Source organism: Leucopleurus acutus (assembly GCF_964270905.1).
Source record: "Leucopleurus acutus genome assembly, chromosome: 10".
NCBI lineage: Eukaryota > Metazoa > Chordata > Mammalia > Artiodactyla > Delphinidae > Leucopleurus > Leucopleurus acutus.
Genome location: NC_139153.1, coordinates 46,349,494 through 46,369,818, shown reverse-complemented (window position 1 = coordinate 46,369,818; position 20,325 = coordinate 46,349,494). Strand labels below are relative to the sequence as shown.

At 60.5% G+C, this 20,325-nt stretch overlaps 1 protein-coding gene across 1 annotated transcript; it reads right to left on the bottom strand.

Annotated features, from left to right (window-relative positions):
- Positions 1–6,938: 6,938 nt before the first annotated feature.
- Positions 6,939–16,817, bottom strand: ZBTB47 (zinc finger and BTB domain containing 47; the record flags this gene model as incomplete). Its single annotated transcript, XM_082848629.1, has 6 exons — positions 16,580–16,817; positions 11,516–13,081; positions 9,741–9,888; positions 8,292–8,407; positions 7,492–7,636; positions 6,939–7,276 (listed from the first exon to the last, which is right to left on the bottom strand). Exons 1-6 carry the CDS (start codon positions 16,580–16,582, stop codon positions 6,939–6,941), a joined length of 2,316 nt encoding a protein of 771 aa, XP_082704755.1. The 5' UTR covers positions 16,583–16,817.
- Positions 16,818–20,325: the final 3,508 nt, after the last annotated feature.

Below are 20,325 nucleotides of genomic sequence, written 5' to 3'. Positions count from 1 at the left end.
GTTTCCCTTCCTACACGGCGAAGAGATGGGCGAGTTCAATTTTAAGGGCCTCAGTTCTTCTGAGATTCCCAAGCCCTGAGGTTCTGTGTCCCTGCGAGTACACTGGCACAGGGTTTAACCCTGTAAGTCGTCAGACATGCCAGAAGATTTAATTTCATAGGATTCAACTATTCTAGGTGTTTAAACCCCCAGGGCTCATAAAACAAACATAACACTCAGTTTAATATTCCAGGAAATCTGTCTATGCTCGGTTCTTGGTCCATACTAAGCTTGGCCTGAGCCTGCGCAGCCTTGGGGCCCCTGCACCCTGGCTAGCATGTATGGACTCGGGGTAGAGGTCTGGGACAGCCGGTCCCGATGCCCACCCTGCTGTGGACCTCTGACCACCCTCCCCCTCCCCCACACATGCACACACACATCAGCCTCAGCTGCCGCCTCAGCCGCCAAGACTAACTTGTTCCCAAAGTGCCAGAGGGTGCAGCTGTGGGTTAAATTTAGCCCCTGAGACACTGGTGTGAACCGCTATGGGGCATTCTCCCACCATTCTTCTGAGTCACTTGTTTATAACCTCAGGCTTGCGGGGGGCAGGGGGGATTGGCGAGGGGGCCTCAGCCTGGGCCAGGACTGAGTCACCTCCCCGTTCTGTGATCTCAGTGATGTCACTGCCTGTCCCTCTGATCAGTGCTTTCAACCTGCTTGCTTACCCCACCAGCAGCTCCCAGAGGGGCACAGCACCCAGGCAGTTCCTGGAGGTGGTCCTGTCTGTCTTTCAGAAAGGGCAAAGGCTCACCCAGGGGCCTCCAGCCCGGCCCTGGACTGCAGGGCACTTCCAGTAAGAAGCATCAGTGAGGAGACCAGGCTCCGAGAGGCTCAGCAGCTTGGCCAAGTCACACAGCTGGCAGGTGGCTGAGCCAGGATTCGAAGCAGATCTGCCTACCTCCAAAGACCGTGGGAATCCCTTTCTACCTTGCTGCTTCCTGCAAATAACAAAAAATGTCTGTTAGGGCTTCCCTGGTGGCGCGGTGGTTGGGAGTCCGCCTGCGGATGCAGGGGACGCGGGTTCGTGCCCCGGTCCGGGAGGATCCCGCATGCCGCAGAGCGGCTGGGCCCGTGAGCCATGGCCGCTGAGCCTGCGCGTCCGGAGCCTGCGTGTCCGGAGCCTGTGCTCCACAACGGGAGAGGCCACAGCAGTGAGAGGCCCGCGTACCGCCAAAAAAAAAAGTCTGTTAGTCAGAGTCTCATTTACCAAAGACCAGGACAGAAGGTACTGACTGAACAATTAACTTATATTTATCAGATGACTCAATGACATATTTTTAGATTATGATGAATTCCATGGTGCTCATTTCCTACCAGGCATTCTACTAGAATGTTTACAAGTGGCACATCCATTCGTTGAGAACCTACTGTGCACTCTTCTAAATGTTGAGGATTCAGCAGTGAACACATCGGGCAAGAATTCCTGTCTTTATGGAGCCTACCGTCAGTTGAGGGAGGGGGCAACAAATAAATATATAAATACATACAGGGTGTCAGATGAGAACTGCTACGGTGACAGGTAGCTGGGAAGGGGGCATGGGAAATGACAGGTGGAGGTGGTCACAATTTTAAGTGGAACAGTCAGGATGGACTCACTGAGAGGACTACACCTGAGCAGGTTCAAGCCAATGCAGAGGAGCTTTCCAAGCAGGGGAACAGCTTGAGCAAAGGCCCTGAGGCAGGAGTGCACCCCTCATGTTCCAGGAACAGCAAGGAGGCCAGTGAACAATGAACGAGGAGGTGAGTAGGAGATAAGGGCAGAGAGGTTGTGGTGGGGTATCATGTCTGGCCAGTGTACAGACTTCAGTTTTTCCCCTCAGTGAAATGGGGAATCACTGTTTATTTTTAAATTATAATTATGGGAAATGCATGTATTTCCAGAGAGAGAATGATATACTGATCTCCCATGTACCCAGCATCCCATTTCAACAACTATCAAGTCATTAAGTCAGGGTCAATCCTGTGTCATCTCTGCCCCACCCACTCTGTTCTCACTCAAGGACAGGCCCAGGGATCGGATGTGGGAGGGAGGAAGCAGGACTCCAGGGCTTGTAGTTGAATCAAAGGAAACTGTCATCTCACTTCATCCTTTTAAATGTTACGGCGCTGGGCTTCTCAACAGAAACGCGCCAGCATCTAAAATTCTGAGGGCGATGATTTCCAGCCTGAATTCTAGACCCAGGCAAACTCATTCCTGTGTCAGGGTGAAAGAAAGAGTCAAGCTCTTTGGAATTTAATCCCCTGAAGTGGTCCTGAGGAGAAGGTAAATTTTAGGGTTAGGAGAAAGGAGCCCACCAAGACATAAACCTTCTAGAAGTTAAAGATCTCTGCAATGAACTGAAAGGGATACAGTCTCGGCAAAGTGGGACAGGGAACCACTGGCTGGGGGATGTTGTTAGGTATTCTCAAGTCTTCTCACGGGAGCTGGTTGCAGTGTGTGCACCCCAGGGTTATCTTGCTGCACGGCTCCCTGGTTACAAGAGTGACGAAATCGATGGAACGCCCGCCGTGTTTGCACATATTGGAAGGAAAACTGAATTTATAGCAAAGGGTTTGGGAACGCAGCAGTGATAAGCACATAGAAACCGAAGCAAATCACGCTTAAGAGAGACAAAAGTAAAACGTTGTGCAAGAAAGGAAATGGAATCATATTCTATTATATGGCTTGGTTGAGATCGGTGTTTACACAGTCATAATAATGTACACACTGAATATTACTCTAACCCCAAATAATAATATAACCATGCTGGGAGGAAGGAGGAAGGGAAAGTGTGTGCGTAGCGTTTGTGCGTGTCATGGGAGTGATGAAGAAATACATCAATAGCTGATGCCTAAAACTGAAAAAAATCAGGAAAGTAGCATTGGAGGTGTGCTTTCTGTGGGCATGAGAACACCAAAAATACCAACTGAATTGGAGCTGCTCGCCTACCGGGAGTTGGAGAGGAGCAGGTGCGGGGGACTGCAGGTTTTTGTTAAAAAACGAAAGTTCTAGAAGTATCAATATTTGGCTTCTTCAACTATGCCCAGGTAAAACGTTAATTTTAAAAAAATAGATATTTTCCCAGGGATTCTATAGAAAATAATGCTTGTGGCATCAGGCCGTTGCTCACAGCACGGTGGGGTCGAAGGGAGGAGGCCATGGGGAGAGGCAGCAGACAGACCACCGATGGACGGGTAGAAGAGGGGAAACAGAGAGGAGCTGAATCCCCACAAGACACTGCAGGAGCAGCCAGGCCCGCAGGCCTGACAGCAAGCTTCAGTTTTAGGGTGACTTGAGCGAGCCCCTGTTCCCTTCAGAGAAGTGGGACTGTGTGGAAGGCAATGTCCCCATCCTGGGGATGTGTACCCCCTCTCTGGCTGGTTAGTGAACCCACCCACCGGCCTCCTCTCCTAGCCCTTCCCAGTTATGCCCCTCTCCAGGTATCTGGGACCAAGTGCCACATACATGGTGGCCTCAGTCACCGCGTGTCACCACAGCCTAGAGTCCTATCCCGCACAGAGCCAGCGCTCCAGTGAAATAATTCTTGGAGGTCCGCAGGGAGAGCCGCCTGCTCCCTCCTCGGAGTCCGCTACCTGTCTTCCACCTGCGATGTCCTCCCGGGTGCTGACATCTGGCTCCTTCAGACCTCAGCTCCTGACTCTGGATGTTCCCCAGGAGCCCAGCCCACCCTCAAGGGAGGGAGACGGGGTGTGCAGATGCTCGGGGCACGGGTGTCCACGTGGTCTTCGGCCAAGCTGTCAGGTTCCGCGCTACCCTTGCTCTGGTCCAAGTCTCTTCAGCCAGTAGTCAGGGCGGCAATGTATAAAGAAGAGGCTGGGCCAAGGGACAGTTGTACTGCCTTTATTCCCCTTCACTCTTCTCCTCACCCTCCTGCTGTCGCCCGCACACTCTGGGGCTGTGGGTGGCCACATGGGGCCAGACATCAAGGGTCCACATGCCTGGGCACAGCTGTTCTGCCACCGAGCCCCCCGAAGGGTGCTGTGTTGGCCGTGGTGGAACGCATCAGGATCGGAGGCTCAGGTTCTGCCCCCGGCCTGGGTTCCTAGGGCTTGAGGCCCACCTCATCTCTCTGGCCGCTCACCTCCAGCTGGCCCAAGACCGGGGAGTACAAGGGGAGCCGGGGAGAGGGCAGGCCCAGGTTCTGGGCTTGAGGTCTTGGCCAAATGGGCTGAGAAGTCCAACTGGACAGAGGGACGCCCTGGCAGATCTCCAGTGGGAGGGGATGATCCCAAGCCCCCTCCCCACCACCAGCCCTGGGAAGCGGGTATGATGCCCAGTCCCCTCACTCCAATACCCAGGTGCTTGTTAATTTGTTTTAACAATTAAAAAGGAAATGTAAAAGCTGGTAAAACGAGAACCCCTATCCATACTGGCACTGCTGAGGTACCATTATTGCTTCAGACCCTTGTGGTCTGGCCAGAAAGGAGCTCCCACCAACACTGGCCCAAGGGGAAGAGAGCATTAGCACCAGGGACACAGGGTTCCTGTCCCCGCTGGGGTAGGGGTCTCCCAGGAGAGGGGTTGGCCGTGCCCACCTACAGCTACAATGACCATCTGACCAGTGCCCAGCCTGCTGTCTGGACCCCTCTTGTGTCCTGAGAGGGTAAGTGTATAAGAACGGGAGACCCAAGTCCTGGGACAGGGTCTTGCTACCAGCTCCCCACACCCATCTCCAGCCTCTGCTTGTCAAAGTCTGGCCTCATGGACCAGAGGCCCAGCCTGACCAGGGCCCCCTAGGCTCACTAAGGCTGCAGGGAGGGAAGCAGGTGACAGGGCCACCAGCCCCTATGGGAGAGCCCAGCGTCAGCAACAGGGGGTGGAAAACTCATTGGAGTCCCAGCCTACAGCCCATTCGGGGAGATCAGACTTTTCTTAGGAAAATGTGGGCTAGCTCTGAAGCTGTCAGGCACTGGGACCAGAGGTTAGAAATAGCAAAGGGAAGGGGGAAGCAGGGAGGGGAGGACCCTGAGGACGTCATGGAAGCCCAGAGATCACAGGGTGCAGGAGAGGAAAAGAGCTACAGTAAAGCAGGAGCCTGAGAGACACGGCGCTGACCCCATAAGAGGCTGGAATTCCCAGCCTCGGCGTGGGAGGAGCCTCAGTACTGGGAGCCAGACAGGGAGCTTTCCCCTCTCGCGGAGGGGACCACTTTTTCTCCCCAGAGGACAGCAGGGGCGTCAGAGGGTGTGTACATAGACTCTGGCTGGCACTGTTCCTGCTACAGCCCAAAACTCAACCGGGCCAGGGCACTGCCCCCTCTAAGCCCGGAGAACCATCTGGGCTGTGTGGCTTGGATTCTAAATCCTCAAATCACTCGGGCTCCTTGGGCTTGCCCACATCTGTACATAATAAAGTGCTTCGTTTATTGATGATTAAAATGTCCCCAGCCCCCTGCCCCAGTGCCATGGGCCTTACAAGGAAGTCAGAGGGGTCCTGACCCCCTCAGCCCTTGGGCTGATGGGGCCAGTCCCCCCCAACCCGCCCCCTGGGCTCAGGCCTCTTCCCACTCCAGCCATGCTGGGAAGGTGGTGATGCGGGGGCAGTCGAGGGGTTTAAGGTGCAAAGAGTATAACAGACAAAACTGTATAAACACAATAGGAAAGAGCTTAACTAGGAAACAGGTAGCTTATGGAACCTTCCTCCCCATTTCAAAGGCAGGAATGGAGACGTTAAATGACAACAAAAAAGGATGTCCTATTAGTGCTGGCCTCGTGAGGGCAAGCGTTGGGCACAGGCTGGGTGGGGCTCTCCCGGTACCCCCGACCCCAACCCCCAGGGCCTGATCGTGCAGGCTCCTCGCTCCACCCGTGAGCACAGAGGCACAGGAGGGACGAGGCCGCTGGACACCAGCCAGGGGCAGGCTGTGGCCAGGCCCAGGGAGTGGCTGAGGCCTGTGCTGCCTTCCAGGAGCAGAGACAGACACAGACACAGACGTCTCTAGCATGGGAGATTCGGCTGGGGCAGCTGGTGAGGGATGGGCTGCTCCGTGAACAGCTGCCCTGCCCCCTGCCCCACTGATAGCACCTTGAAACCTCAGAACATCTGCCCAGGCCTGCTCCTTAGGGCCCTGGTCCCTGGGGTCCACCCATGTGCAGGGGCTCCTGGGCTGCAGTGCCTGTGGGAGCCAGCCCGTCTGCCCACCCAGGGCCTGGCCCACCACACCCTGAGGCCCAGCAGCTCTTGGGGACATCTTCCCCAGGATCCAGGGCCCTCGGTGCGGCCGGGGGCAGGTCGGGGATGCCGTGGGGAAAGCAAATGCCTGGGGTCCAGCCCCCGCCCGCCCCCCTTCCCACGGTGCACAGCTGCGGTCGTCGCACCTCGCCACGCACGCCCACCCCACACAACCCCCGGCGTCCGGGCCCAAGTCCCTGCCTCAGCATCTGCAGCCCTCACGGTGGGCCCACGAGTCCTCCAAAGGGGGACGGCACCCCAACTTTTCCCCAAACCCTCCGGGATGAGGGGCGGGCGAGGGGGCCCAGGACGGGTGGGGATGAGCAGCTGAAGGTGACCTGGGCTGGGCCTGGCCGCCCCCCTCTGGCTGAGGCCTCAGCGGAGCAACCAGTCACACCTGCTCCCCAGGTCCCTCTACACCCGTACCTGCTGCCTCCAGCGCCCCCCTCACCTGGAGGGGGGTGCCGTCAAGAGTTTCCTCTCTTTTCGTTTTCCTTCACTTCCAAAAAACAAACAGACAAAAAGTAAAGGCTTCAAGGAGCCGCTGAAAGGGGGCACTTGGGAGTGAGGTGTCCTCCGCCAGCTCTGGGGGCTGCCAGCCTGCACAGCCCCCAGGGTCAGAGGCCCCGGGCAGAGCGTGTCCAGCCAACTCTGGAGGTGTTGCTCCCCCCCGCCCCGCCCCACGAGGACGAGTGGAGGGTCCTGGGCCCGTGCAGCAGGCAGGCGGTTAGTTGTTGGTGTTCAGCCTCCCGCCGGGGCTGGCAGCGGTGGGGAAGAGCGGCGGCGGGGGAGGCAGGGTCTGGGGCAGCCCGGGCAGCAGGGGGAGGGCCTGGGGCGGGGCGGGGGGCAGGCCCGGGGCTGCGGGGCCGCTGTCGCCGGCCAGGGGGTGGCTGACGCGGAAGCACTTCTCCTTGTGCGCCTTGAGCATGTTGGAGAAGCGGAAGCGCTGGCCGCACACGTCACAGGGGTAGGGCTTCTCGCCGGTGTGCGTGCGCCGGTGCCGCTTCATGTTGGGCCGGCTGGTGAAGCTCTTGCCGCAGATCTCGCAGATGTACGGCTTCTCCCCTGCGGGGTGGGTGGAGTCGCTGGCGGGCCGCTACGCCCCCACCCCCCACCCCCGCCCGGGGCCAGCCTCCGGGCGTCCACGGAACCATCCCGGCCCGGCCCTGGCACTCGGATCCTTGCCAGCCTGTACCAGCCTCGCCCGACCTGGGGAGGCAAGGAGGCCGGCGCTGGGCCTCCTAGCGGAGAAGGGGGCCCTCCCCGTGGGGCGGCCGTACCTGTGTGGGTCTTCATGTGCTCATCGAAGTACTGCTTCATGTTGAAGTCCTTGCCGCACCACTGGCACATGAATTGCTTGTGGCCGATGTGGATGCTCATGTGCGACCGCAGCTGGTACTTGTACTGGAAACGCTCGTTGCAGTTCTGAGGGCGGGGTGGAGGGTGAGGGGGTGAGACCCGGCGCAGAGCAGGGGAACAGCCTTCAGGGAGGGAAGTGCTGGCCCGAGACCACAGGGCTGTGGGAAGGACTCACATGGGGAGGGGCTCCTGGGCAAGGAGGTGTGGATGCAAAGGCCAGCCGAGGTGCTCCTGGGGTGGGGCAGTGCACGGGCACAGGTGGAGAGGCCATGGGCATGCAGGGCCCGGGCAGGAATGGGGGTCAGGAAGTGGGAAGAGGCCACAGAGTGGAGGGAGCCCTCATGCTTAAGGCCCTCCCTCCTTCCTCCTGGTCCAAAGGCGCCCCCGCCTCATCCCCACCTGCAGCTCCATCTCTGATCTCTCTGCCTAAGATGCTCCGTTCTCCACCTCTCCAGAAAGCCTGCCCCATGGTTCCAGCCCATGCAGACTTCCCACCCTGAACCTTCGGGGGTTGGGTTAGGGTGGGGTGGCAGGGGTGTGGGGGGAGGTGCAGGTGGGCAACCAGGTAAGGATGGAGTGGGAGGCAGACATCAAGGAGGGGCCCCTTTCTTTCTGCATCCTATTCTCCAGTACCCCAACCCCTGGTTTTCAAGCAGCTGCTGCCTCTGATCCCCGCCCCCGTCCAGGATGGCTCCTGGGGCAGGAGGAGAAGGGAGCTCACCTCGCATCTGAACGGCTTCTCCCCGGAGTGCTGCAGTGAGTGCACCTTGAGAGACATGCTGCGTTTGAAGGACTTCCCACAGGTCTCGCAGGTGAAGGGCATGTCCTTGGTGTGGGCTACAGGGCAGGCACCATGGCCATGACATCTCGGGGGGACCCATCTGGCTCCTCCCAGGGGACCCCTGCCTGACCACCCCCGAGATCCGGCCCAGATCCCGCCTCCCAGGACACCACCTACCCTGGGGCCTGCCCCACAGCCTCTGTCCCCCAGGCGAGGCCCCTTCCCTCCCGGCTAGTTCTCTCCGTTTGGTCAGACAGGCATGGAGGCCCTCTTGATTCTTTCGCGTCTGGCCTCACTCCCAAAGCTTCGGGGAAAGATAGAAGGATTTCAAGTGGGACTGGCCTCGGCTCAAATCCTGGCTCAGCCACCGGCTCCCTGCATGGCCAATGTGTGCCTCAGCGAGCCTCAGCACCCTCTTCTATAAAAAGAGGGTAGAGTGGTCTTGGGCCTCCAGGGTGGCTGGGTTTTACAGACGGTGGCACCTGTAAAGGCCTCAGCCTTGGGTCCCATGCCATCCAGAGGGAGTTAGTTACCTGCGCTCCTCCCAGAACAAACTCCAAGGAAGATCTGGGAGGAAGCAACTGGAGACACGGAGGGCCCCCCTCAGAGTTCAGAGCTGGGGAATCCAAGCCCAGGAAGGACCACCAATCCTGGGTTAGCCAGCATGCTTCTGGCCGATACCTAGACCCCGGGGTCCCAGCTCCCAGTCAGTTCATGCTGGAGGCCTCTAGCACTGTCTGGTAGACAACAGGGGTAAGGCCTGGCCAGGGCACACTGCCCCTCCTTGGCTACCCCTCTCTAGAGCACCAGGCCCCAAGCGGGCAAAGAAGGGAGGGCCACCTGGACACCAGACTCCCAGGCAAGCCCACCTAGAGCGGAGGGAGAGCCATGCCCAAGGCAATGAAGTGGCCCAAAACACACTTGGGGGCCTCCTTACCGTGTCCAGGTATGACCCCTGGGGGAGGGTTGCATTCAGAGAAGCCTGAAGCCCTATCAGAGGCACAGCTGTCCTCAAACTGAGACTGGGCCTGTGTCAGCCCCTATGGCACTTCATGTAATTTAGAAAAAGGTGCTCTGGTGGACACAGCCCCATGTCAGGATGCACAGCCTGGTTGGCAGTGTGCTAGCTGGATTCTGGTCCCCACCTGCCATCTTGTCCAGGAGTCCTTGTGCCATGTGCAACCTGCCCAACTCTGCATGGCAGCCCTGGCCCCAGAGGCTGTCCAGGACACACCTGCCACTGCAAGCAGCCCCCCACCCCCTATCTCCCAGCTACGAGGGGCCTTCTCACCCCTTCATATTGCCCTTGGATTGTGAAGTGTTTCCCAGAACACCCAGCAGCTGGCCCGCATGGACCTCAGGCTCCATCCCTCACCAGCCTGGACTTACCGACCATGTGCTTGCGCACGTGAGCCATGGTGTAGAACTTCTTCTCGCAAATCTCACAGGAGAACTTCTTTTCTGCGTAGCCGTGCACAATCTTATTGTGCTCGTGGAGGGACCAGAGCTTCTTAAAAGCTTTGCCACACGTCACACACTGTGGGGTGAGAAGACTTTAGGCTCTGGGTCAGGACCATGTGACCTAGGACTAGTCACTGCCCCTCTCTGGGCCTCAGTTTCCCCACCTGAACTGTGCTGGAGAGAGAGGCCTTGATGTCCAAGGACCAGCCAGATGTGATGTGCTGAGAGTTGGGGGTGGTAACTCCCTAAATACTTACCCACCTACCCACCCACCCAGGGTGGGTCCCTCATCCTGAACTCACTAGGGTCAGGGGCCACCTCTTCCAGGAAGTCCCTCCTCTGTGCTCATTTCAACAAGGCATCTTTCTACAAAGAAGAGACACATAACTGGCTGAAGGACCACAGTGGGTGAGGAGGCTACTCAGTTCATGGAGAAGTCCCTCAGATAACAGGTCCTGGCAGAGCTGGGCCATTTTCTCTGCTGCCTCTCCCTGCTGGGACCCATGCCCTGACACCATGGAGATCCCCAAGGAGACAGATTCCAAAGGACTGGGGACTGTAGGAGGTACAAGGGCCTATCAGGCAATAGACGGTGGCGGGAAACTTGAGGGCCACACTCCCCTCCTCCTCTTCTCCTGGGCCCTTGTCCTACCCATCCCTGCAGCAGGCCAGGGCTCGGGCAGAAACTGGGTCAGGGTGCCCAGGACAGAAGAGGTACAAGCGTCTTTCCCCTTCAGGAGGGAAGCTCAGGTGTGTGCACACGGAGAGTCAAAGGGCAGCCCAGCAGGCCGGCAAGTGGGAGCGTGGGCACGAGGGTGGGGCAGGCATCCAGGTAACCCCAGATAACACTTTCTCCACAGGGCACTGCAATTAGCAATTAGTTCAGGCAATTAGCACCCGCCTACCTACTGCCCCCCAACCTCACTGCCAGTCAGAAAAGGCAAAAACCAGCCTGGCTGGCCCTGTGCTGCCTGCACCCTGAAAGGCTGGGCTGGCCCAGACTCAGGCTGGCTCAAGGCTTGGCAGCCAGCCCAACTCCCCTGTTTGGCCCCGGCAGCCCCTGTGCTTCCCAAACTGCTCATCCGGTCCCTTTTCCCAGGCCCAGGCCAGCTGGTACCTCCAAAGAGCTGAATGCAGGGGTTTCTTCCTGCTCCGCTGCCCCTTGCTCCTTTCGGCCTTTGCAGGAAGTGGGAAATGGCGCCCCCTTCTGGGCAAACCCCTCCTCCCCTCACCTGTGCTTTCGCGCAGTGCACAGTCTGAGAAACTATACACAGTGGCCCTGTTGGCCTTGCAGCAGCCCAGAGATTTACTAAAACACTGACTCATCCCTCCTCAGAGCTGGCTGTCCCCCAGCCTCACGTGCTCAGACAAATCTCATCCTCCCGAGTCCGGGCTCCCCTCTGCCCCTCTGGCCAAGGGTACTGTTTGTTCTACCCCTATCTGCACGTCTCTGCACGTGCTGAAGCTCAGCTCTATCCACCTCCTCCAGGAAGCTCTCCCTGACGTTATCCCTTGAGCTCTCGCCACCCTGGGCTCACCCTTGGGCCTGGGCTGGTCCCACTGTCCAGGGGGCCAAGCCTGGTCTCTGCAGACTGTGTGGGCAACGCAGGTAGCAGGACACTGGGTGCCCGGGGCCCAGTTCCAGCCTGGCCCAGCCTGGATGGCTGCCCCTGTGGGCCCCGTGAACCCACCCCGAGGCCCACCTGGATGTTGCGCTCGCAGTCTGTCTGCCGGTGTAGCAGCAGTTCACTCTCTAGCAGGAAGCGCTTGCCGCACTGGTCGCAGATCTGCATGCGGCTGTGGGTCACGTTCATGTGCTTCTCCAGGTACCAGCGGTTGTTGAAAACACGCGGGCACTTCTGGCACGGATGGTGCTGCTTCTCCTCCAGCTTCACCTTGGCCCCCAGACCGTCAGCGGCCTGTGGCCCTCGGGCTGGGGCAGGAGACCCTCCTGCAGGTGGCTTTGGCCGCTTCCCACCTTGCCGTCCAGCCTCCTCAGGCTCAGGGAGGCCCCGGCGCCGGGCAGACCGCGTTGCCATGCGACTGTGGGGAGGGGCGTCTGCCCCGCTACCGCGGCACCCCGGCCCCTGCCTGCCCCCCGCCTCCCCATCCTCCTCCCCCTCCTCCTCCTCCTCCTCCGAACTCTCCTGACCCTGCTCGCTGTGCCCCTCCCCCTCCTCCTCCTCCTCCTGCTCGCTGTGCTCCTCCCCCTCCTCCTCCTCCTCCTCCTCCCCCTGACTGCCGCCCTCCTCCTCCTCCTCCTCCTCCTCCTCCTCCTCCTCCCCCCCTCCACTGCCACCGCCCTCCTCTTCCTCCTCCTCCTCTTCCTCCTCCTCCTCCTCGTCGGCCTCCTCATCCTCCGAGTGTCTCTGCAGCCCGTCCTCCCCGCCCAGCACCATGGTGGCCGGGCCTGTGGTGGCGCCCGGCTTCCCCTCGGGCCCTGTGGACACGTGCAGCGTCTGGTTGTTGAGGTTCACCTCCACGATGATCTGGGACTGCTCCCGGTGACTGTAGGTGCCAGAACCCCCAAGCTCCTCCTCCAGCTCCTCCCCGCCCTCCAGCTTGCACAAGCTCGCGGGGGGCCGGCCGGCCTCCTCGACGCCACCCTCCTTCTCCTCCTTGAAGAAGGGCTGAGCTGGCCCGATGGTGGCAGGCACCGTGCCACCTGTGGCCCCAGCCCCGTCCTCAACGCGCACCGAGTAGGGGTCAGGGCCCTCACGGGCGTAGATCTTGGGCAGGCCCGGGGCGTCGGCCTCCTGCTTGATGTCACAGTAGTAGGGCGGTGCGGCCGGGGTGCAGCTGGCGGCCGGCTGGGCGAGGGCCACGGCGCCGGGGCCCGGGGGACCGAGGGAGCGGGCGTCCAGCAGCTCCTGGCAGGATGCGGCGATGTCGGCCATCTGCAGCAGCGAGGCGGCGCTGAGCACCTCGTGGACGTTGGCTGCGTTGACCAGCAGCTTGGACGTGTAGATGAAGTTGAGGATCTGCTGCAGGCCGCCGGGTGCCAGCGCCTCCAGGGACAGCTCCACGCGCTGCAGCTGCTTGTTCTGGGTGAAGAGTGAGTGGAAGAACTGGCTGTAGGCGGCCAGCACGCCCTTGTGGGCCGGGAAGACGCTGCGCTGGGGCACCAGCACCAGGTCCACGTCGCACAGGTCAGGCTGGAAGAGGCGCTGCTCGTTCAGGCGGCCCATCAAGCAGGCGAAGTGCAGCGCCACGTCCTCCACCAGCGAGAACTCGGCCGCCGGTGAGTCCGTCGTCTTCTCAACCAGCAACTGGGGGGCAGAGGGCACAGGTCAGGTCCAGGCCATCTGGGAGGTGGCCACCCACCCATCACTCCTGGTTCCATGTTACAGGGAAGGTGCCGAAGCCCAAGCAAGGACGAGGGGGAACCAGGATTCAAGCCCGAGTCTGCTGTTCCTCAGAGCTCAAACTCGGGTCATGACCTTCTGAGGCTGCATGTCAGCCCCTGGGTCAGTGGTTAACTTTTCCTGGCCTCCAGCTCTTCCGCTGTGAAATGGGAGAAGTCATCCCAGAAGGGGGAGGGGAAGAGGAAGAAAGGGGAAGGAAAAGGTTCAAGGGTGACCAACGGTCCAGGTGGGCCAGGAACCTAGGGGTTTCCTGGGATGCGGGACTTTTGATGCTAAAGCCAGGGCTGACCCCAGCAAACCAGGACTGGGTTGTCTCCCCAGAGGCATCCCTTCACCATTTCTGGGCCCCATGGATCCTCTCTTCCACACTCACTCACATACGAATAAAGCCAAGCCTGCCTAAGCCCAGACGGCTCAAGAACACGTCTGGCTCACTGCTCTGCCTCTGGCCACTGCACCCCTGGGGCAGCACCCGAGGGAACCCCTCGGCTCACCCGCAGCAGCCCTCAAGGTCTAGGCCTGAGGCCTTGCAGAGGCAGAGACTTTTGTGAAGAAATCCAGGCCCACGGCCCCACTGCCCTGTTGGAGGAGGCTGGTGAGGTCCAGCCGTCCCCTCCTTCCTCGGCCGGAGCTCGGGCCAGGCTGCTGCCTGTGGCCTCAGGCCTGGCGGCAGCAGCTCCCCACCACAGAAAGGTTCTGTGGCGGCAAAGGACACAGCTGTGTTACCTGTCCACCGTGCTTGAGGCAGGAGGCCCCTAAGGCTTGTCCCAAACCCTTTTCTCTCTAGGTCCCCAGACCCCAGGGTCAGGTGTGACCCAGGCCCAGAGGTTCCGAGATGGCCTCCTCATGGAGGTCACACCACTGGGGGCTTCTGGAGCCTGAGGGAGGCCCTTGGATCTGGTGGGTCAGATTCCTAGACCCTTGGGCCGCATCCAGTACCTGTGAATTGCCCAAAGTAATTACTCCTGGTTGCACCACAGTGGCTTCCCCAAAAGGTGGGCAGCACAGACAGGCAGGCTGCCCAGTCCCTTGCACGGGTCCAGCGCACAGCAGATGTTCAATTAACATCTGTCGACTACCTGCCTGGCTGGACCAGCCCCGCAGGTTCCAGGTTCTGGCCCTCCTCAGGCCCTGTCCAGCTAAGTCAGAGCCTCCTACATTTGAGGGTACCTTGCTGCACTGCAAAGACATCAGCTCCCCGACGCCGTGCACCTCTCTGGAAGCCTTCGGATGAAACCCCAGTCCTGTGCATCCACAGCCCACCCCTCCCCTTCATGCCAGTCCTTCCGGTCACCTGAATGAGAGGATCTACCCTGGGCCTTGGGATGAGCCTCAGGGAGCCTCCAGGGGCAACCTGCTGACAGATATGCCCTGGGTTTCACCCTTCACATCCAGCAGCCCAGGACAGCACCCATGCTCCCCCCACCCCCTCTCTCACCACCGCCTCTCTTGAGTTCTCCCCAACACCTCCTTCCCCCCCAGCCAAGCAGCCACCCATCTGCTCGTCTGTCTCGGGGCTGCTGGCCCGTCCAGGCCTGATCAATCTAATGGGGATAAGATGCCAACCCCCTCCCATCTCCATCCACTGACTCATTGTGATTCATCTTCTGGGACCAACCCCTATTACATAGATGGGGAAACTGAGGCTCAGAATGGGAGGGTCCCACAGCAAGCAAGAGCAGAGCCCCTAGACTCTTAGCTCTGCTAAAGCCACCCAATCTGTGCTGGACTAGACACTATTCCACGTGGAACTATTTCTTGGCCTTTAATGACTTAAAAAGCAGGATGAGGCATGTGGGGACCCTCCCACCCAGGGGACCAGCTGTGCTTCCCCAGACCCCATCACCACCTCTGGCGACCCGCACCCTCCTTCCCAGAGCTGCTGCCACCTGCGAGTCGGTGAGGGGTCAGGGTGCAATTGGCTGTAACGGGTTCCTCAGGGCCTCCAGGGGCCAGGCAGTGGTGGGGAAGTGGCTTGGATAAGGACCTGGCAATGTCGGACCTGTTGTGGGGTACCCACCCTAGGGCACAGGGTTCTGGTCCACTGTTCCCCCTTCACAGAATGCCCTCCAGTGCCTGCCTGCCATGGGGCAAGGGCAATGGCTGACACTTCCCTTGTGCAGATCTGGTCCCAGGATCCAGTGAGGACCCCTCTGGCCTCAGCAGGGGAAGAAGGGTTAATCTAGGGGGTAGTGCTGCCCCAAAGACTCCATTTCCAAGGCAATACTCCCAGCCCAGCCAGCACCATCCTTGGCCCTTGAGGGGCCCAAGAACCTTACAACCAGGCAGCCTGACTGGACTTCCTTGACCGGGCACATAGATGCTGCCTAAGTCCATAACTGGCAGCCCCTCAGCAGGGCGCAGCTACCCCCTAGCCTAGTACCTCCCACACAGGGCCACCAGCTGTGTCTGCCTCTCCAGCCAGATGTGCTGGCTCCCTGAAGCTGCAGATGCCCCTCCCCATCTGGTTGTGCCAGCTGCAGCCACACACCCCACCCCCAAGTCCAGGCCAGCCCAGCTAAGATACAAGACCAGGGGAGTGGTCAGGCACTTGCGTTGCCAGGGCGTTTCATGCCCTCAACCCTCCCCCCAAGCCAGGCTGGGGGAAGGCCAGGTGCCAGGGACACCTGCCGAGGCTGCCTTACCATGGTCAGACTCTTCCACTCCTAAGGGGCACTCTGCCTCACTGTCACGAAACCACCAGATTCCTACCCTGCCCTGGCATCTCCCTGGAGGCCCTAGGATGAAACCTGGGCGTCCATCTGCACACCCTACTCCTATGTCAATCCTTCCATCGCTGGGCAGCAGTGGGTGGGCCCAGACTGAGCAAGGGGGCACAGGCTCATGACTTCCAGCCTCCTCCTTTTAGGGAGGAGGTGTCTATGCCAGCCTCCTCTCAACTCAGGCCATCCGTCCTTCCGGAGAAACAGGCCCAGAGAGGGCGGGAGACCGGCCCAAGGTCACACAGGAGTTTGGACCGGAGCTGCAGGCGTCCCCCACATTCCGCTCGGCCCAGGAGCCCCGAATCCCCAGGCAGGGCGTCTCCAGCGCCCACGTGGCCCAAGGCCCAGGCGGGAATCCGACCTCCTCCCTCCCCCCATCACCCAGTCCGAGGGCGGTGCCGTCCGGGCTCAGAGAAGCGGCCCCCTCCGCCAGTGCCTAGCAGGACCTCAGCCTCTCGTGCCCGGGCCCCAACCCCAGGAATTTAACCCCTTCCCCGCCGACGGCCGCGTCAGAGCGCCGCATTCCCAGCCCGCAAGGACCCAGAGAAGGGGTCGGGGAGACCCGGAGAGGGGTAAGATCCCTCACATCCCTCCACCCCGAGCCGGCCGGCCGTGCGCTCCAGAGGGCAGAGCGCGCAGGTGGGCGGATAAGCGGGGGGACAGGCAGGGCCTTGCGTACCATGGTGCCGTGGCGCTGGGGGCTCACAGGGCCCCGCGGGATCGCGCTGCCCCCGGCGGCCAGGCCGGGGCCGCTCCATGAAGAGCCGCGCTGGGGGCCGCCCCCGCGCAGGGCCCCGCGACCATGGCCCCCGGGGGCGCGGCCGGGCGGGCTGAGGCGCAGGGCCGCGGCGAGTCCAGCCGCCGAGCAGCTGCGGCCCCAGAGCCTCGGGCGCGGCGGGCGGGGGGCGCGGGGCGCCGATTGGAGCCCGCGCGTCAGCTGGGGCCGCCGTCTGGACGCTTAAAGGGCCAGGCCGCCCTGCGCGCCGGCGGGGGCCGCGGACACGCGTGGTGCGCGCCGTCCCGGTGCAGCCCGCCCCTCCTCGGGCCGCCGGGGCCCCTGGCCAGGACCCGCCGCTCCTATCCTAGCGGACGGACCCTGGCCTCACCTCTCCCGCGCCGAGCCCCCTTTCCTCCGGGAAGTTCGTCCCGGAGTCTAACCTCGGTGTCCTCCAGCTGCGCCACAGAGGCGGGGTCGGAGTAGGAGGCGGCCCTGAAATCGGTAGGCTGGGCTCCCCCCCGGCCCCCACAATCAGCTGCGGGAAAGGCTTACCCCTGCTCCCCTGAGCGACCTCACACTGAGGGACCGAGTCCCCGTATCTTAGCCGCGTCACCATCCCCACCCTCCGGCCTGGGCTGCTCAGACTTTAGGGTGAGCCTAAGATCGACAATTAGCCTGGCCGCCCCCCGCCCCCCGCCCCCCCCAGGACAGCTCAGGGTTTGTTTTGGTCTGTGCCTCCAGGACTTGGTTCTGGTCGACCCCTATGACCCCTACCTGGTGGCTGCCTCTGGCTGCCCAGGGCCGCCCAGGGCAGGAGATGCAAGAACCCGTACCGCAGCTGCATTGATGAAATCCTTTAATGTGACAGGCCCAGAGGCCTAGGTCCCACTGTGTCCCCCAGCCATGTGGCCTGATGGCTGCTGAGAGGCCGCCCTGCTCCGTCTTTGCTGGGGAGATGCAGCCAGGCCTGCGGAATGCTGCTCTGGCATGGACACCAGTGGGGGCTGGGGGCTGGCTGTGCTGGCAGGAGGCTGCAAAGGAACACTGGCAGGCTGAGCAGGCAGCAGGGTGGGGACCACAGGGTGCTGGGCCGGTCAGGGTCTAGGTGGTGTCTGGGCCGCCATTGTGGCGAGGGGGCCTCTCGTACGGCCCATGTCATCATTCAGATGCCTTTCTGTGCCCCCAACTCCAAGCTGATGGCTGCCCCATCTTTGGTCACTCTCACATTGCCCCCATCCTGCAGTACCACAGAGTATCCCCCTACCCCTCCGCTCACATGTGCACTTGTGCTTACACACCCACCCATGCCTGGCTGTAGCAGTGTCCCCTGAGTATGCCACCTTACTCATGAGGAGGCAGGAACTCTGGGGGCCTGTTCAGAGTGACTTGGTTCTGGGTGCCAGGGGAAGGAAATGGAGCAGAGGCCAAGATCCCCGGCAGGCGCCATCCTGTAGTTTGATGTCTGTCCTGTGAAACTGCAAGGGCCTCCCCCGAGGCCAGGATGGGTAGGCCCTTACGACAGGGCCATCCCAGCGTCAGGGAGAACACATCTCACGGGCCAAGATGGGGGTGACCAGAGAGCGCCAAGAGAAAGAGGAGGAAAACACATAGCCACATGGAGGGTGAGGAGAGACCCTGGTGGGAAAAGAGATGGGAAGAGAGGAAGGGGCACAGATGGGGACATGCCCCCAGAGAAGGCCACTGCAGACATCCCGCACTTCTGTGGCCGCGGTGGGTGCAGAGACAGCTGGCTCAGCTGCCGAAGACCTCAAGCTGAGGCCGGGCCAGAGCAGCCTGCATGCCTGACCAGCCCATCGCCTCAGGGCTGCCTTCCACTTCTTCCTCCATCCCAACCCACTTCCTCTTCTGACTCAGTGGATCCTTGCACAGGCCTGGGAGGTGGTAAGAGAGGAACTGTGTACCCACTGGTGGGATAAGGACAGTGAAGGTACAGCAGGACAGATCACACAGCAAGACACCAGCGTCAGAAGCCGAGAAAAGGGAGGCTGGAGCAGTCTCCCCCGCAGGGTGGGAGGAGCCTGGCCGAGAGGGCTGCACAGGACACTCCTGGGCCCACTTCCCAGCCAAGGTTTGGCAGGGGGTGTGGCTAGTGTGACCAAGGACTGAAAGCTGAGTAACACTAGGGCAAAAGGAGAGGAAGGGTACTCCAGGCAGAGAGAATAGCACCTGCACAGGCCGGAAGGGAGGATATAGTTAAACATCTGCAGGGAACTAGAGGATTTGATGTAGCAGAATCCAGATTCTCGTCTGGTGGGAGTGGCCGGAGGGCGATAGGCAGAATTGTTCTCTTGGCCTTTGAAAGAGTCATGCCACAGGATCTTCCCCCTCAGGGTTGGTCAAGGCAGGCTTTCTGGAGGGCGTAGGGTGGGACCAGCTATCGGGGAGGGGGATCCCAGGCCAGAATCGCGTGCCACAGCGGCAAGCCAGGAGTCTGTGGAGACAAGGGCAGGGCTGGGTGACCCTCAGACACTTGGGACTGGGTGCTGGCAAGGTCAGCAGAGCCACACCCCTGCCTCCAGAGGCCAGCTCATGGGTTTTCTCACAACTTCCCTAAGCTTCTAGACCAAACTCCTCTCCCATGTCGGAGAGGAGGAAGAGATTCAAACCATGCTGGGGGGCAGCACATGTGTGCGCGTGTGCGCAGAGCAGGGCTCAGCCTCCCTAGGCGGGGCATGGAGCTGGGTAACTGTGATGGGGGAGGGAGCGCAGAGTGGGCCGGGCCAGAAAACAGAAAGGGACACCGCAGCATGGGGTTGGCGGGGTGGCAGGGAAGTTCCACCTTCCTACTAGGTGCTGACCCAGGGCTCTGCCGGTCTCTGGGCGTGGGGTTGGAGGGGGTGCGGATTGCTCCTGTCCTGAGCTCAGCACTAACAGGCTACAGCTGTAGGGGGGTGGGGGCCTAATTCAAACCAGCAGGTTGCCCAGTTCCCTCCCAGAGCGTAAACGTCATGGCCTAGGCATTCAGGGCCTCCCTAGCATCTACCAGGATCCTCTCCCACCCTGCTGGTTCAAGGGGCCCTGGGCCTCTCACTAGTGATTGAGCCTGGCCCTCCCTGTCCCTGTAAAACTTGTGGGACAAGCACTCCGCTCTTGGAGGCAAGCCCAGGGGCTAGTGTCCCTGAACAATGTGTGTTTAGTTCCAAGCATTTAATACTCACCACTCCTAAGATAGAGGAGTCCTTAGTACTGAGGAGTTGTATTATAAAGTCAAGCAATTTACCTAGCTATCCACCTAGAAGTGTCAGAGTGGAACTTGAACCCAGGCAGTCTGACTCAGGCCCCAAACCCTTAAGGGCTGTGCCACAGAACAGTTGCTCGAGATCTTTTATTTCTTCAAAATAAAATCAGATTGGGCCACTGGGATCCTTCTCGGTCTTTCTCTGGGAATCTGGCCTGGTGGTAGAGGTTTTAGTTGCAGGAGACCCTGGGTGACCTGAGACTGGGAAGTTCCAGCCCAGAGCCCTATCCCATGGGCTCTCTGGGAGGCTGATTCATCTCCAGACCGGCCCAGGAAAGGACGAGCACCCCGGTTCCCATGTCTGGTTGCACCCTCTTTCGGGGTTTACGAGCCGAGAGACTGGCAGTCTAAGGACCATTAGCCTCATGTTACAGAGGAGTCAGGCCTCCAGATGCAGAACGCAGGCGTCTGTCCTGAGAGCTTGGGTCACATTTTCTACCCCGATGTC